Source organism: Molossus molossus, unplaced genomic scaffold (assembly GCF_014108415.1).
Source record: "Molossus molossus isolate mMolMol1 unplaced genomic scaffold, mMolMol1.p scaffold_m16_p_3, whole genome shotgun sequence".
Classification (NCBI taxonomy): Eukaryota; Metazoa; Chordata; class Mammalia; order Chiroptera; family Molossidae; genus Molossus; species Molossus molossus.
In genome coordinates this window covers 50,578,097-50,594,482 of record NW_023425366.1, presented here as the reverse complement: position 1 = coordinate 50,594,482, position 16,386 = coordinate 50,578,097, and the positions used below count along the sequence as shown (strand labels likewise).

The following is a 16,386-nucleotide window of genomic DNA, read 5'->3' as shown; positions in this document are numbered from 1 at the left end:
AATACATGTATGCATGACCAATGAACATAGACAATAAAGCTGGGGATGAGGGGTGAGGCTGTCAATTGGGGAAAAATGAGAAACACCTGTAACAAAAACAAATTAATAAATAAAACATTAAAATAAAAAAAAGACTCTGGGACCAAATAATAGAAAAATAGACAGAAATTGTTTTAGTTCATTCTGCTAATCAATACTCAGAATTTATACTAATATTTTACTGTGTGATGGATTTGTTGTGGCTAATATGGTAGGTGACATCTTATATACAACCCTTAACTTTAGAACATTTTTGTTTTTGCATGATATTTTTAAAAACTTGCCCTTTTTTTAGACTCTTTTTATAGGCTTTGAGAGAATGTTTTCTTCTTTAAAGTGTTACACAATGAAGTCCAGTCCTGATAGGAGGCATACAGTTTTTATGGAGTCTAGTGTCAGTTTCAGAGTCAGCATAAGACATGAGATCCTCCCAGGTTTAAAAATCAGGCAGTGCATACCAGCACAGATGTAGCTTGATTAAATATTAAAATACTGTAATTCCATATGAGTTGATTAGTAGTAACTTCAATAATGGATAATATTGAGATTATGAATTCCAGAACACATAGTTTATCTCAGAAATCACATACGCTGTGAACTTTCTAGATGTTTTTTTTGGTTCAGGCACTGCATACAGGGCTGAGGCATTTGCTGAAAATACCTTGTTATTTATTTCAGTATTGGAAATTTCCTCTGGGTTCAAAACTCCTAGTTTAGGAAAGAAGGCTAATCAGCTCTGCTCAGGAAGATCTGTTCTGTATACTTTCAGAAGAAATGACTGACACAGAGCTATGGAAGGCTGCTGGAAGCTATGGGCATAGACAGATATATTCCTTCCTAGTATGAAATAGTACTTTAGGAGAGTTTAGATAATTTTGCTTTTTATTTTATTTTATTTTTTTATAAAGTATCACCTGCTAGTAAGTGATTATTTCTGTACATTGTGTACAGTTCAGGGAGGAGGGAATTCTGCCTGGGACCTGATATAATTGCCAGAAGAATGCAGGTTTAGACAGGTAATGGTATGTGCCCTCTCTCTTAACCCCCTCTTCACAGCTGGCCTCCAGCAGTGAAAACATAATGCCAAAGAACTTTTTTCCTCTCCTCTTTCCAGGCTGACATTTTTTGGTCAAGAATCTTTTCTCCCTTTGGGCAATGTGAGCACTTGATTCTTTCTTCTTTTCCTTCTCAGTTCTTTCTTTGCTATACCTGGTAATGAGTCTTCAGTTAATTCCCACCTCACTAGCTAGATCTGGCTGTCTCCCTCTAGCCTTTGTAATCTTCTCTTGAGTGAAGTGGAAGTGACCAAAGACAAAGGCCTCACCATTGACCTTTTTGCCAACTCCTGTATTCCTATGACTCGTGTTCCTGGCACCATGGCATATCTTGAATGATGGCTGGATAAAAGAGAATAACAAGGAGTAGAAGTCTAGAGAACAGTCATGAGAATTAAAAGCTAAAACCTAGTGGGGTGGGGTGAAGTCACAGTCTATCTTCCTTTTACCCTCCCCATCGGTTTATCTGGGTTAAGCCAACAAGTTACTTCACCCAGTCCAAGAGAGATTTATAAAACTCCAGGTTAGTTCTGGACTGACTTAAGAACCAAACCCTTGAGAATCAAAGTAGGACATGACATTGTTTCGGAGGGTAGCGTAGGAATGGTGGGAGCATCAGATGAGGATCTAGGCTTACCTCAGGGAATCTTGTAGGTGAGGCAAAGAGGAAAAATGGGCTAGGCCTTGGGTATTGGATGTTCCAATATCATAGATTCGACAAGACTAAAGGTGGCCCGGCTGGCATGGCTCAGGGGTTGAGTGCTGACCCCATGCATCACGGGTCTCCCATTCGATTCCCGGTTAGGGCACATGCCCAGGTTGTGGGCCCAATCCTCAGTGCGGGGCATGCAGGAGGTGGCCAATTGATGTTTCTAACTCTCTCTCCCTCTCCTTTCCTCTCTTTCTAAAATCAATAAAGGAAAAAAAAAAAGAGTAAAGGTGGTAGATAGGAGATAGGGAAGCCCTGGGAACCTGATTTTGGACCCAGAACCTAGAGAATGTGAGCCCTGTAAACATTCCAGAGTTGAAGGAACTTGAATATATTGCCCTAGAGGTATTGACTATATTTTGGCAAGTTACTAAAAGATAAGAGATACTGAAAGATAATAATCATATTTTTTATTTTTTTTATCCTCACCCGAGGACATTTCTTCATTTTTTTGTTCAGATAGAATGGGAGGGAGAGAGAGGAAGAGAGAGAGAAAGAAACATCGATGCAAAAGGGACACATCGAGTGGCTGCCACCCACACGACCACCCGGGTCGGGGACAAACTGCAACCGAGGTACATGCCCTTAGCGGGAACCGAACCAGGTCTCTCTGGACCACAGGCTGATGCTCTAACTGCTGAGCCAAACTGGCCAGGGCAATAATCATATTTTTTAAAAGTAAAAAAGCCACCCTGACCAGTTTGACTCAGCAGTTAGAACATTGGCTTGCAGACCAAAGGGTTGCAGTTTGATTCCTAGTCAAGGCCATGTATCTGGATTGCAAATTCAATTCCCGGCCCTGATCGGCGACATGTGGGAGGCAACCAATTGATGTGTCTCTCACATTGATTTTTCTCTCTTTTTCACTCTCCTTCCTTTCCACTCTATCTAAAAGTCAATGGAAAAATATCCTTGGGTGAGGATTAAAATGAAAAGTGAAAAAGCCATTAAAAACACATATTGTATGGTTTCATTAATTTAAAATATCCATAATAGACCAAATCTATAGAGACAGGAAGGAGATTAGGAATGGGAGACAGAGGGTGGGGAAAAGTGAGTGACAGATCATGGTTAAAGGGTTCTTTTAAGGGGAATGAAAATGTTCCAAAAATAAGGTTATGATTATGTTTACACATTCCTCTTAACATAATAAAAGCATTGTATTCTTTACATGAATTGAGTGGCATGTGAACCTATATCAATAAAACTTAAAAATGTATATTTTAAAATGTGGAAAAGGTAGAGATTCAGTGAGGTTCCCTAGAAAATATGGAACAAATTATTTAACAGATGGTAGGAGACATTTAGACAAGAATGTAGTGGTCTTTGAAAATCTGTAGGCATCACTGAGAACAAGTTATATCAGACAATTCTCAATTCCTCTTTTATTAGGCTTACTTTGTTAGTAGGTGAAGAAAATGGCATTGCAAGTTCATGTAAGCTGTCATGATTTTAACAAAGCTTTTATTTCATGAAGTATCCTGAGGTAATGACTATATGAGATTGGTTGACAGTGGTTTGGGGATTTGCATATATTGAAAAAAATACTCCTGAGACATAGTGATTATTCATTCTATGTGTGTCTGGAGTGAGCTCTCTTATGAAGTTTGATGATATATCCTATTACCCTATAAAGCAGCATTTCTCAAACTGTGGGTTGTGACCTCTTTGGGGGTCGAACAACCCTTTCACAGGGGTCGCCTAAGATCCTTGGAAAACACATACTTGTTGAAATATGTGTTTTCCAATGGTCTTAGGAACCAAGACACTGCTCCTCTATCCGTCTCCAGGTGGGTCCACCCACATGCAGATATGCCCACATATAACATGAGGAACTGTATTAAAGGGTTGTGGCATTAGGAAGGTTGAGAACCACTGCATAAAGAGTCCAACCACCTCTTAATGGCTGTGGAGCAGATAGAGAATCACTGTAAATCACATAAAGACATCAATAACTGATAAAACTGTAGTAATAATTTTCTCTATTAATCATTTTTAAAAAATCAAGCATGTACTACAGTTCACCATTTGAAGTATTTCTATTATTACCAAGATGCTCAGGCTGAGAAATACATTTGAACATTTGAAAAGAAACAAAACTTGAAATGTGGTTTTATGTTAAATCATTTAGAAGACCTCAGTTACCAAACAACTAAAAACACACAATAGCAGATAAATAGAAATTCATTAAAATCATTGTCTCCTATAAGCCTGACCTTGATACAAATTAATCCATGGTGTATTTTTTGAGTTTTTATTTATTTTTCTAGATGGAACAGTATTTGCAAATTTTCAAGATGATTAACCAGAATAGGAGTATATTCTGTGACCATTATTAATAAAGTTCTGTGGCATGCAAAAACAAAACAACAACAACAAAAAACACTATGTCTCCAACAATACAAAAATTAAATATTGAGGCATCTTTTACTCCCATCTTGGTAAATGCAGTGAAGAGAACTGTTTTAAATAGGAATCAGTATTTCTGTTCAGATGCTTTCAATTTTACTGGCAGATTTGATTTTATATTACCCTATTCCACATGCCTTGGAAAGCTTTCATGGTCAAACATTGTGACCCAAACCAAGAGAAAAATAGAAACAAATATTCACTTAGTAAAGAGAAGCAGTTCCCCCTTGAAAAATGAAAAGGAACTACAAAGAATATTATATGTAAAGCTCAAATACCAGTATTTAAATTTATTTGAAGCAATTTATGCCTCAGTAATTAGAGAAAGAAGAGATGAACACTTAATTAAGACGAGAAGCCTATTAATATAGATCACGCTGAGGAATAATTGTTCACTCAGTATTATATTACCCTGGGATAGGAGTTTTTGAAAAGGGCTTTATACTTCATTTTTTGAAAAATTATCACATCTACTAGAATAAGATCACATAAATTAACATTGATTACTTATTATCCTCCATATTTGCCCATTGACAAAGCTCAAAAGGCTTCCAAAGTATACTCAACAGTAACATTTTCACCTTTTAAGACAAGTTTGTGAAAATAATTTAATACAACCAAATCTATTCATGAATTTTCAGCTTAAAACATTTTTACTTAAGAAACATACAAAAAATTGTTTTATAAAAAGCTCCTCCAATACTAGAAAAGAGTAACAAAAGATTTTGAACCCAGTTTAGTTTTCTTTTTTATCCTCTCCTGAGGACATTTTTGCATTTATCTTCAGATAGAGTGAGAGGGAGAGAGGGGGAAAGAGAGAGAGAGAGAAACATCAAAGTGAGAGAGACACATTGACTGGCTGTCACCCACACAACCCCAACCAAGACTGGGGACAAACTGCAACCAAGGCATGTGCCTCAGCGGGAACCGTACCTGGGACTCTCTGGTCCACGTGACATTTTAAAGGATGTTCTTCCCTTGTTTCAAATTCTAAGTGCTATTCATCACCTGTAGAGCTAGTTTTGCTTAAATGCTTCAGCACATCAATCCAGTTCCATTCTAGATGAGGTTCTTCTTTGTGATCTGTTTCATCTGCCAATTTACGTTTCTGAGTTTTTGTGTTTTTATCCTTACCTGAGGACATTTTTGCATTTATCTTCAGATAGAGAGGAGGGAGAAAGGGAGGAAAGAGAGAGAGAAATATCGACGTGAGAGAGACACATCGACTGGTTGCCACCCACACAATCCCAACCGGGGCCGGGGACAAACCACAACTGAGGTACGTGTCCTTAGTGGGAACTGAACCCAGGACTCCCTGGTCCGCAGGCTGACACTCTAACCACTGAGCAAAATTGGCCAGGGCCATTTCTGAGTTTTTGAAAGTTGTTTTCTATTGTCTTTTTTCTTACGTGATGGGGCTATGTTAGGAGTTTAACTGAGACAATATCGCTTATGGATATCGTAGAATTAACGGGATGGTGATTCTCCATGAACTGCTCTTTATTGTCCTTGGCATATTTGAACAACATGTAGGTCATAGCAGTGCTGAGATTGACTTCCATTGCTTCCTAATACTTGGCTAATATGCTCTGCTTTATCTCTATTTTAAAAAAGTGTTCATAGAGATAATTGGAGGTATATGGGGATATGTTTCTGTCCATGAAATCTCTATTAAGAAGGCTTTGGGCTCTCTGTGCTTCTTGAACTTGAATTCCTTCTTCCTTCACCAAATTAGGAGGCAAAGAACCCAATTAAAAAATGGGCAGAGGAACTAAATAGACACCTCTCCAAACAGGACATACAAATGGCTAAGAGACAGAAGAAATGCTCAACATCACTAATCATCAGAGAGATGCAAATTAAAACAACAGTGAGGTATCACCTCACACCTGTCAGAATGGCCTCCACCAACAAATCATCAAACAAGTGTTGGTGAGGGTGTGGAGAAAAGGGGACTGTAGTACACAGCTGGTGGGAATGCAGACTGGTGCAATCACTATGGAAAACAATACAGTGTTACCCCCCAAAATTAAAAATTGAACTGCCATTTGACCCAGTGATCCTACTTCTAGGAATATACCCTAAGAAGCCTGAAACACCAATCAGAAAGAATATAGGTACCCTCATGTTTGTAGCAGCACTATTTACAATAGCTAAGATCTGGAAGCAGCCCAAATGTCCGTCAGTAGACTAATGGATAAAAAGGCAGCGGTACATATACACAATGGAGTACTATGCAGCTGTAAGAAAGAAAGATCTCTTATCCTTTGAGACGACATGGAGGGACCTGGAAAGTATTATCCTAAGTGAAACAAGCCAAACAGAGAAAGACAAGTATCACATGATCTCACTTATTTGTGGAATATAATGAACATAACAGTCTGAGGAATGGGGTAGTCCCAGAGACGTGGAAGTGGGGTACAGACTGACAGTCCCTAGAAAAGGGGGTGGAGGGGGAGAGATAAACCATAGAACTTATATGTATGTATGCAGGAACAATGGACATGGACAAAGCTGGGGACAGGGTGGGGAGGGAGAGGGAGGAGGAATCAGTGGGGGGGGGGGGGGGAGAAACATCTGTAACAAAAATAAATTAAATAAAAAAATAAAATAAAATAAAAAAGAAGGCTTTGGGATCCCCATTTTGACCCTATATTGAAATGAACCTGAACTTAATTCCTGGTATCTTTCATTTTCTTCATATATAGAATGTCAGGTTTCCAGTTCCATCTCCTGGTCCTCATTGGCACTCATCTCATGGGTCGCCAAGACTGTGAAGAGAAACACCGGGTCCTTGGCTATAGGAGGCACACCCTTCCCACTGCAGACAACAGTCATTCGAACCCCAGCTCTCCTGCACTGTAGAGACCCTGGCTGAAGGGTTGTGGGCGTGTTGCTTGGGCAAAATAAATTAATTTTAAAAGAAGAATATAGTTCCTCCTGCGGATAGGCAATCCATCAGTCCCTTGGAAAGTTTGCCATAACAGTACACAACTTTGCTAGCAGTTGCATATTTTTGCCCTTGATGTTTTTTTAAAAACCTAGGTTGAGCCTGGATGGTGTGGCTCAGTGGATTGAGCATGTCCAGTGGACTGAGAGGTCCCAGTTCAATTCCCAGTCAGGGCATATGACCGGGTTGTGGGCTTGATCCCCCACAGGGGGCATGCAGGAGGCAGCTGAATGTTTGATGTTTCTCTCTCATATCAATGTTTCTCTCCCTTTCTCTCTCTAAAAATCAATAAAAACATAAAGAAAAAAATGTATAATATGGAGTATATTAGGCCCTATGATAAAATATGTATGTGAAAGAAGGGAGAAGTTATTTTTCTCTAGGACAGCAATGGGTGAGGAGGTCAGAGAGAGCTTCATAGAAGAGGTTACTTGAGGAGTAGTAACAGATTAAGGACCGACCAGTTTCTCCCTGACACTCTGAGGAGGAACAGCAGCAAAACAGATGTAGGTGGAAGACCTATCTCCTGGAATGTGTTAAACTAACATTGACTACAATAGAACCTAGTGCTCATTCTTGGTATATCTTCTAGCCCCATTTCACCAGCAGCTGAAACACAAACATTTCCCTCCCTCTCTTCCCTCCTTCTTATTTCCATCCTTCCCTTCTTTTCCTTTTTCCTTTTCTCCTCCTCTCCTTCTAATTTTTTTTTATAAGAAGAAGGATATGTATATAAACAAATTATGATTCAGTAGCAACTACATTAAATTTTTTTATTGGGAAAGATACTGTAGGTAAACCCAAACTTTGTATTGTTGAAAGAAATATTTGATGTTATTTAGAGTTGTATGCTAACACACATTTGCAATAATGTACCTTTTGTCTGGGTTCCCTCATATGAACAATCTTCCTCTAGGTGGCAGAATTACTTCTTTTCAATGGAGCTGATCCAGTATTTAGAAGTGACTATGGTAAGTGTGCTTTGGATGAGGCCAAAGATACACGTATGAAGCGTCTTCTTGAGAGATATGTTCCTAAACATCAAAAACATCTTATTTCAGGTAAGATTAAACTGATGTTCACCATATCAGTAGAAAGTTACAGAAATTGATTTTAGAATTATAGAAATTAAATTTATTTTCCTTATAAGTTTTCAGAAAATTCACCCAGTGGTGTCCTTGCTCCATTTCTTTTAAAAATATTTATTTATTTTAATCCTCACCCAAGGATATGTTTTTCATTGATTCTAGAGAGAGAGGGAGGGAGGGAGGGAGAGAGAGAGAAACATCAGTGTGAGAGAAAGATACATTGATCAGTATGCACCCCAACCGGGGATTGAACCCACACCTGGGTATGTACCCTGACCAAGAATTGAACCCATGATGCCTCAGTGCACAGGATGATGCTCCAGTCAACTGAGCCACACTGGTGAAGGCCTTGCTCCATTCCTTTAATTGAAGGGACTCTAAAAGAACAAAGAAAAGTAATAGCAAATGTACTTTTCCCCAGGTAGTACATTGCAAACAGTTAAGAAAACTTCTATATAGTTCTTACACTCCTCATAATCCTTTGGCTAAATACCATGATGTGATGTAAATTATATTTGGCTATATCTTTGTCAGTGAATATAGCCAAGTTGTGTATTTCCATTCCCTAAGAAGCTTTTCTTATGGCTATACTTTTGCCCTGTCATCTAATACACTTCTAAATTGAACTACAAAACAACTCAATCTGCAGTTGTCAATAAAAAGATTATATATAGCATATTCTTGATGTTCTTCTTAATGCATGATATATATTGATATATATATATATATTTTTTTTTTTAAAGAAAAATATTTTCCAGGAGCCACCTAACAGGTACAATTTCTAAGAGAATCTGGAAATAAGAAGGAGCTTTTGTTTCCTCTCAGTTTTAAGAATCTCCATGTACCAGTATAACCCACTTAATTAATGCATCACTGCATTTCTCTGCTCAAAACCCTGCAGTAGCTCTCCATTTAATCTAGAAGAAATGCCAGTATCCTCACAATGGCCCACCAACCACTACCACTTAATCTCTTCTTGTACCACTCTCTACCTCTGTCACTTGACTTCAGTCACACTGGCCTCCTTGCTGTTCCTCTCTTGTTCCACCTCCTTTAAGTCTTAGTTCAAATGTCATCTTCTTAGTGAGGCCTGGACCACCCTACTTAATACTGCAAACTGCCTTTTTCCTACCCTAATTGCATTAGTTATCTATCACTATTTAACAGTTACCCCAAAACTTAACATCTTCAAACAAAGATTTATTATCTCTCTCAGTTTCTCAGGGTTAGAAATCTGGGAGCAGTTCAGTGGAGTGTTCTGTATTTGGGTCTCTCATAGGCTACAGTCAAGCTACCAGTAAGGGTTGTGGTCATCTCAAAGCTCACTAGAGCAGGAACATCCACTTTTCAGCTCACTTACATGATTATTGGCAGGCCTCAGTTCCTTGCTGGTTGTTAGCTGGCGGCTTCAGTTACTTGACAAATGAGCTTTTCCATAGGGCTGCTGACAACCTGATAGCTAGCTCAGGTCAAGTAATCCAGGAGACAATGCATCCAAGATAAAATATTTGGAATTGATATACAATAACTTCTGCCATATTGTATTTGTTAGAAGTGAGTCTCTAAGTCTGGCCCACACTCAGGGGGAGCAAAATTAAGCTCTGCCTCTTGAAAGGAAGAGTATCAAAAATTTCACGAACATTTTTTAGAACCACCACACTTCAATCCCCCTTACCCTACTGTATTTATTCTTTTCCAATGGCACTTAACACCATCTTACACATTGGACAATTGCTTATTTTTTATTTTTGGTCTTCCCCACTAGAATCTAGGCTCTATGAAGGAAAGGATCTTTGTCTTGTATAGTAATGAATACTAAAGTTCCATGTACATAGGAGGCATTCAGTAAATATTTGTTGAATAAGTAGTGTGTCAGTACTTTGAAACAAAACAAAACTAATTCTTTCCATTCAAGAGATGTGTGTGCTTCATTCACTTTTATTTTAACTATATATTATTAGAATTTTTCCCAATTGGTAATTGTTTGAATGCCAACGACTAAGGACTAAGATCTGGATCAAAACACCCTACTTTTATAATAAAGAGATAACTTCATTGATATTTAAAGCCACTAAGAGGCAATTAATAAATAGTTCTTTGGAACAAAGTAATTTTTTCTGGTAGCTAGTCTCACTGGAAAATAAGAAGAATTGACTGAATCTTATTAAACATATTAGGACATGATGATTTAATTAATTATGAAATAATATTCTGCCTTATAAAAGTAGCTTTCACACTGTTAAATATCTGGATATATCTGTGAGGAATATAAAAACACTGAGTTCAGTGTCCATCATTATTTTGTAGATCTATTTTGCTTTACTCACAGAAATGTTTTCAGTTCTCTCAAGATAGTATTTGGTTTCTAATACATATGGAAATTATAGTAATGTTATATGTGCCAATTTTAATAGAAAATGTTTGCATAATTTTATTTAATCTACCTGGTTTTCTCATGATAAGGAGTTTGTGGGTTTAGAAGTCCTGAATCTGAGCACTGGAAACTTTTTAATTTATTTATTTTTATCTTTACAGCTAAAAAGACTAGCACAGACCCATTAAATGTGGAGGATGCACACCAGCACAAGGTATATCTCTGTGTAGCAAAAAATATTTTTATAGAATGGTCCTGCTGGTTATTTTATACATCATCAAAAGGGAAAGAAAGATTACTGAAGCATGCATCAGGAACAGTGACTTCACCTTTGCTTTTAAGATACTTTGGAATAATCACATGAGAATCAGAGGGTTCTGGGCTGTTAATTTAGGAAGCAGTAAATGTAGCATATCTGGGCATACTAATATATTGGTAGACATTTCCTTTTTCCTCCTCTTCATGGAGCCATGAGGTTTATCAACCATGTCAAAGTTCCTCTGGGTTAAACACAGTATAAGAGTCAAAAGCATCGATCCATCCCTTCAAACTTGACACAGTGGGCAGTTATTCTTCATCTGGTGCTTGGGTTGTGGTAGTGACAGGAAGCATTGTTCCTGTTTTAATCTTAGCAGCCCACAATAATCTTCTCATATAGGCCAATTTGGGAGCATATCTGTCTTCTTGTTTTTAAATCCCTTCTTTTGTTGCCCTGCCTATAGTCTCTCACAGATACCAGAGAAAGAAACTTTCTTAATTTTAGCTCTCTCTGTATAACAATTGGGAAAGAAGAGTGTTTCTAAAGCATTCTTGTAAAGTCTTCTTTACAAGATTATTTCAAGAGCCTATAAAAATTTAGTAGATTAATATTTTTATTATATTTAGTAAGATTGATAGAGCTAAAATACTAACAAAAAGAAATTGAAATGGATGGCAGAAAATAAAGATTGGTACACATACTGCATCTATTATATTTGCCTTTCTTCTGTTAGTCTACTTTTCTGAAGAATCAGGTTGTATATATCCCAGCAGGCCCTGTGGTTAGATCAAATTATAAAATTGAATGGAATAATAGTTTAATTTATGAACAATCCAGAATGATTTAAGTATAGAACTGCAGCTGAAAATTAAAGCTAACTATGTATTTTGTTTCTATAGAAACCAAAATTCAGTTCTAAAAATTGCATTCAGTTTGTTTGTGATGAAAATTCCAACAGACAGAAGCCAGAACATGTAAAAGTTGATGAAAAAAGTAAAAAGGGCTTATTTATAAAGAAGGAAGATGTAAATGAACATTACCCAAAAGAATCCAAAAGCACGAAATTTATTAACTTCGACCATAAGCAATCAAGAGTTAACCAAATATTCTCTACAGGACTCAGAAAAGACAATCTCCGTAATGTCAAAGATCGCAGCACAAATGTGTCTAAATATAAAGGAAGAAGAAATGCACAACATAAAAGGACTCAGGTGGATAATCCAATCCAAGAAAGCAACCCAAGAAAGACCATAGCTGTCTCTTCTTCCAGAAAAAGAAGTAGATTGGTTACTCGTCAGGAACATATTCTCCAGACCCTTGATGACCTTACAGAAGAGTCATGTAAACCTTTTAGCGCAACTCTGTCAAGCCTGAAAAATGGATTAGGTAACAATATTGACACTTGTTCAATTCTTAAAGAGACACATACCCAGAGCCTGGATTTATCAGAAAGTCAGGACATAAAATCCTTGGAATTAGAATCCAGTGAGCAGACTAAAGCTGTTTCTTTCTCAGGATTTTCTATACATAAAGAAATCAAATTACCAGTTGTTACTGCAGATCAGCAGCCTCATACTCACCAAGAACAACAGCACATTAGTCCTTGTAAATCTAATGAAAACAGTAACTCGAATGAAAAAAAAGAGGGACTTAATAAGTGGGAAAATTTTAATAATGATGTTCATGGTGATTGCTGTACCTCTGAAAAGACTGTAACATCTGAAAACGTGATATGTTCTACAGGTTGCAAAAAACACTATAATTATAAAGAGAATATAACAAATACAGATGTAATGGATTCTCAACAATTTTTACCTTCTGAAGACCATTTTTCACAGGAAAATAAGTTAAATGCAGGTGGCCTAAGCATCCTTCCACAACAGGAAGTTGTTAATTTTTCTAATTCAGATAATATAACAGTTTCTGAACCACACATTGCAAATTATGAACAATGCGTATATGGAACTTCTTTTGATCACTCACACAGCAATCCTGAGCATACTTCCTTGGCTTGTACAAGAACACTTGCAACACATGAAGTTTCAGAGTTGACTAGTGATGTGGAGCAGCCTCAGGAGTGTATTAGCCCCAGAGTACCAAATCCTTTAATGAATCAAACAGATACACATATTGTGGAAAAAGTGAATAAGAAAGAAGGCACTGACAAAGGCCAAAAACCGAATTCTTCAAATGGAACTTTATCTACAGTTGTTCATTCCAAAGTAAAAGAAACAACTGAAGTTCAAAAAAGGAGACAAGACCTTCCAGAGAGCAAAATCATACATAATATAGATTTATATTCCACTGACAATATGAATAAAGAATTGATCAATATCTCACAAGTTAGTCAAAGAGAAGAGAAGGAAATTTCTCGTAAACCAGGTATTAGTATTATTGCTAGATTTGTACACATTTTCTATAAATTTACTTATTTTATAGAACTTTCCAATTGAATTTCACTTAACCTATGCCCAAACTGGCAAGAATGAGGACGTGTGGGCTACAAGTTGGGGGATGCTGTTAACTAGTTAAGTAATAGTGTTTACTTTGAAAGTCAAACTATTATTATTGAATATAGTTGCTAAATTAATATTGACAGAAGTTAATGAACAGTATTTATATCAAATTTTATTTTTAGTATAGACTTGTCTTAGTATCAGGAAATGTAACAACATTTTTACAGCAGGAAATCGTTAGCTCCAGTGATTTCAACAATTCACTATATTCCCACCAGAATTGCATTCAGGAAACTAATCTGTATTTGTTATATAAAAACATTTTTAGCCCAACCCATGCACCAAGAGTTTGCTGGTTCAGTTCCCATTCGGGGCACATGCCCAGGTTGTGGGCCAAATCCCCAGTGTGGGGCATGCAGGAGGTGGCCAGTTGATGTTCCCTCTCATCAGTGTTTCTGTCTTTCTCTCCCTCTCCCTTCCTCTCTCTCTCAAATCAATAATATATATATATATATATATATATATATATATATATATTTTTTTTTTTAAACCAACATTTTAATGTCTTCTATTCCCATTAAAAAAAAAAAAAGCAGTCCAACTAGGAACAGAAACTTCGAACAGTTACATGATTAGACTCTTTTCTAGTCATGTTACCAGTAAGAACTACCACACTGATATTGAAAAATATTTGTTTTTCAGATGAGGAATTAACTAATATCAATGGAGATGAAAGCACTGTAAGAAATTCTGAGGAGAAAAAAGATAAAACAAATTCTGAAATTCACATACCTGCTAACAATCAAGAACATTATAAAGTTCAGAATTTCAAGAAAAGACAAAATTTACTGAGAGCTACCTGCAGCCAAGGTTTGTATTCCTGTACTTGATTAGGTAAATTGTTTACATGGCCAAGCTCAGAAATATACTATACTTCAGTATATTTCTAAACTTTCAAATTTAGTTGTTTTTTTAGACATTCACTATGTTATAAGATTATTTCAGCTATATTTTTAGATGGTTTTACTGTAAAGCAACACTTGAGAATATATTAATCTTCAGATATATTCTTATGATATTTCTGCCTATGACTTCTAATTTGTTATTTTAGAGGACATAAACAGCAAGAATATTGAGTGTGGGTAGTGGGGGTGAACTGTGTCACATCTCTTAGACACTTCCACTGAGCCCTTTTAACATAAGGAACATTTAAAAAGCATAGCCACCAGTTTTTTTGTGTCATATGAATAAACAGGATGTATTTGGAAGTATGGACAAGCTAACTATCCTTTGATAGTTCTTGGAGCTAGTTCTGTGGTGAACAACAGGCTAGACCACTTTGAATTAAATACTAAGCATCAAAAAGTTGATTTATCTCCTGTCTAATGTACTGGAGGTAGGAAGGACACTGGATTAGGCATTTTCTGTGAACCGTCTCCCATTGTCCCTGTCTCATGTAAACTGAAGCCCTTATATATTCCTCCTATAATGAGTTAAATAGTGGCTCCTCAAAACATATGTCCATGTCCTAAGCCCTGGAATATGTGATATTATGTTATATAAAAGAGTGAATCTTACCTTATTTACAAAAAAAAATGTATAGATGTAATTAAGATTTTTTAAACTCTTTTTTTAATTAAAAATATTTTTTTATTTTTCAATCACAGTTGACATACAATATTATTTTAGTTTCAGGTGTATACCCCAGTAATTAGATATTATAAAACTTATTAAGTGATCATGCCCAAAAATCTCATACCCATCAGACACCATACATACTTATTAAAATATTATTGACTATATTCCCTGTGCTGTACTTTACAACCTAATGACTACACTGTAACTACTAGTTTGTGCTTCTAAGTCCCTTCACCTTTTTCACCCATCCCCACTACCTCCTTCCTGTCTGGCAACCTTCAAAATGTTCTCTGTATCTATGAGTGTTTCTGTTTTGCTTGTGTGTACATTTTGGTTTTTAGGTTCAATTGTTGATAGATATGCATTTATTGCCATTTTATTCATATTTTGTATCTTTTTTTTTTTTGCCTCTTAAAGAAGACCCTTTAACATTTCATATAATACTGGTTTGGTGGTGATAAATTTCTTTAGCTTTTTTTTTCCTTGGGAAGCTCTTTATCTGACTTTCAATTCTAAATGATAGCTTTACTGGGTAGAGTAATCTTGGTTATAGGTCCTTGTTTTTCATCACTTTGAATATTACGTGCCACTCCCTTCTGGTCTGCAAAGTTTCTGTTGAAAAATCAGCTAGTAGTCTTATGGCAGCTCCCTTTTAAGTAACTAACTGCTTTTCTCTTGCTGCTTTTAAGATTCTCTCTTTGTCTTTAATCTTTGGCATTTTAATTATGATGTGTCTTAGTGTGGGCCTCTTTGGATTCATCTTGTTTGGGACTCTGTGCTTCTTGGACTTGTATGTCTATTTCTCTCACCAGGTTAGGGAAATTTTCTGTCATTATTTTTTCAAATAGGTTTTCAGTTTCTTGCTCTCTCTCTTCTTCCAGCAGATACCATCGTTGGTATGCTTGAAGTTGTCCCTGAGGCTCCTTACACTATCTTCATATTTTTTATCCTTTTTTTCTTTTTGCTGTTCTTTCTTTTTGCTGGTATATGTTTTTTTAAATTTATTTTTACTGTTGAAAGTATTACAGATGGCCCCCCCCCCCCCCATCGACACCCTCCTCCCCACTCCTGTCCCCTGCTTCTGCCTTCACCACACTATTGTCTGTGTCCATCAGTTATGCATTTATGAATATCAGTTCCTTGGTTTCTCCCCCCCCCCACCCAGCCTCCCGATCCTCTTCCTTCCAAGCTTTGTCAGTCTGTTCCCTACTTCCATGTCTCTGGATATATTTTGTTTGTCAACTCATTTTGTTCATTATATTCCACAAATAAGTGAGATCATGTGATACGTCTTTTTCTTGACTGGGTTATTTCACTTAGCATAATACTCTCTAGGTCCCTCCATGTCGTCTCAAAGGGTAAGAGATCTTTCTTTCTTACAGCTATATAGTATTCCGTTGTGTAAATGT

The 16,386-nt window shown here is 36.7% G+C and overlaps 1 protein-coding gene and 1 pseudogene across 1 annotated transcript in view; one reads left to right on the top strand and one right to left on the bottom strand.

Annotated features, from left to right (window-relative positions):
- ANKRD31 (ankyrin repeat domain 31) overlaps positions 1 to 16,386 on the top strand; it is a 186,219-nt gene that overhangs the window by 83,273 nt on the left and 86,560 nt on the right. Inside the window, exons 11-14 of the mRNA XM_036280691.1 lie at positions 8,079 to 8,223; positions 10,786 to 10,838; positions 11,783 to 13,265; positions 14,042 to 14,209. Coding sequence (XP_036136584.1) covers positions 8,079 to 8,223; positions 10,786 to 10,838; positions 11,783 to 13,265; positions 14,042 to 14,209 — 1,849 coding nt within the window. The remainder of the gene's footprint in view (positions 1 to 8,078; positions 8,224 to 10,785; positions 10,839 to 11,782; positions 13,266 to 14,041; positions 14,210 to 16,386) is intronic.
- On the bottom strand, positions 5,210 to 6,966 carry LOC118642755 (annotated as a pseudogene).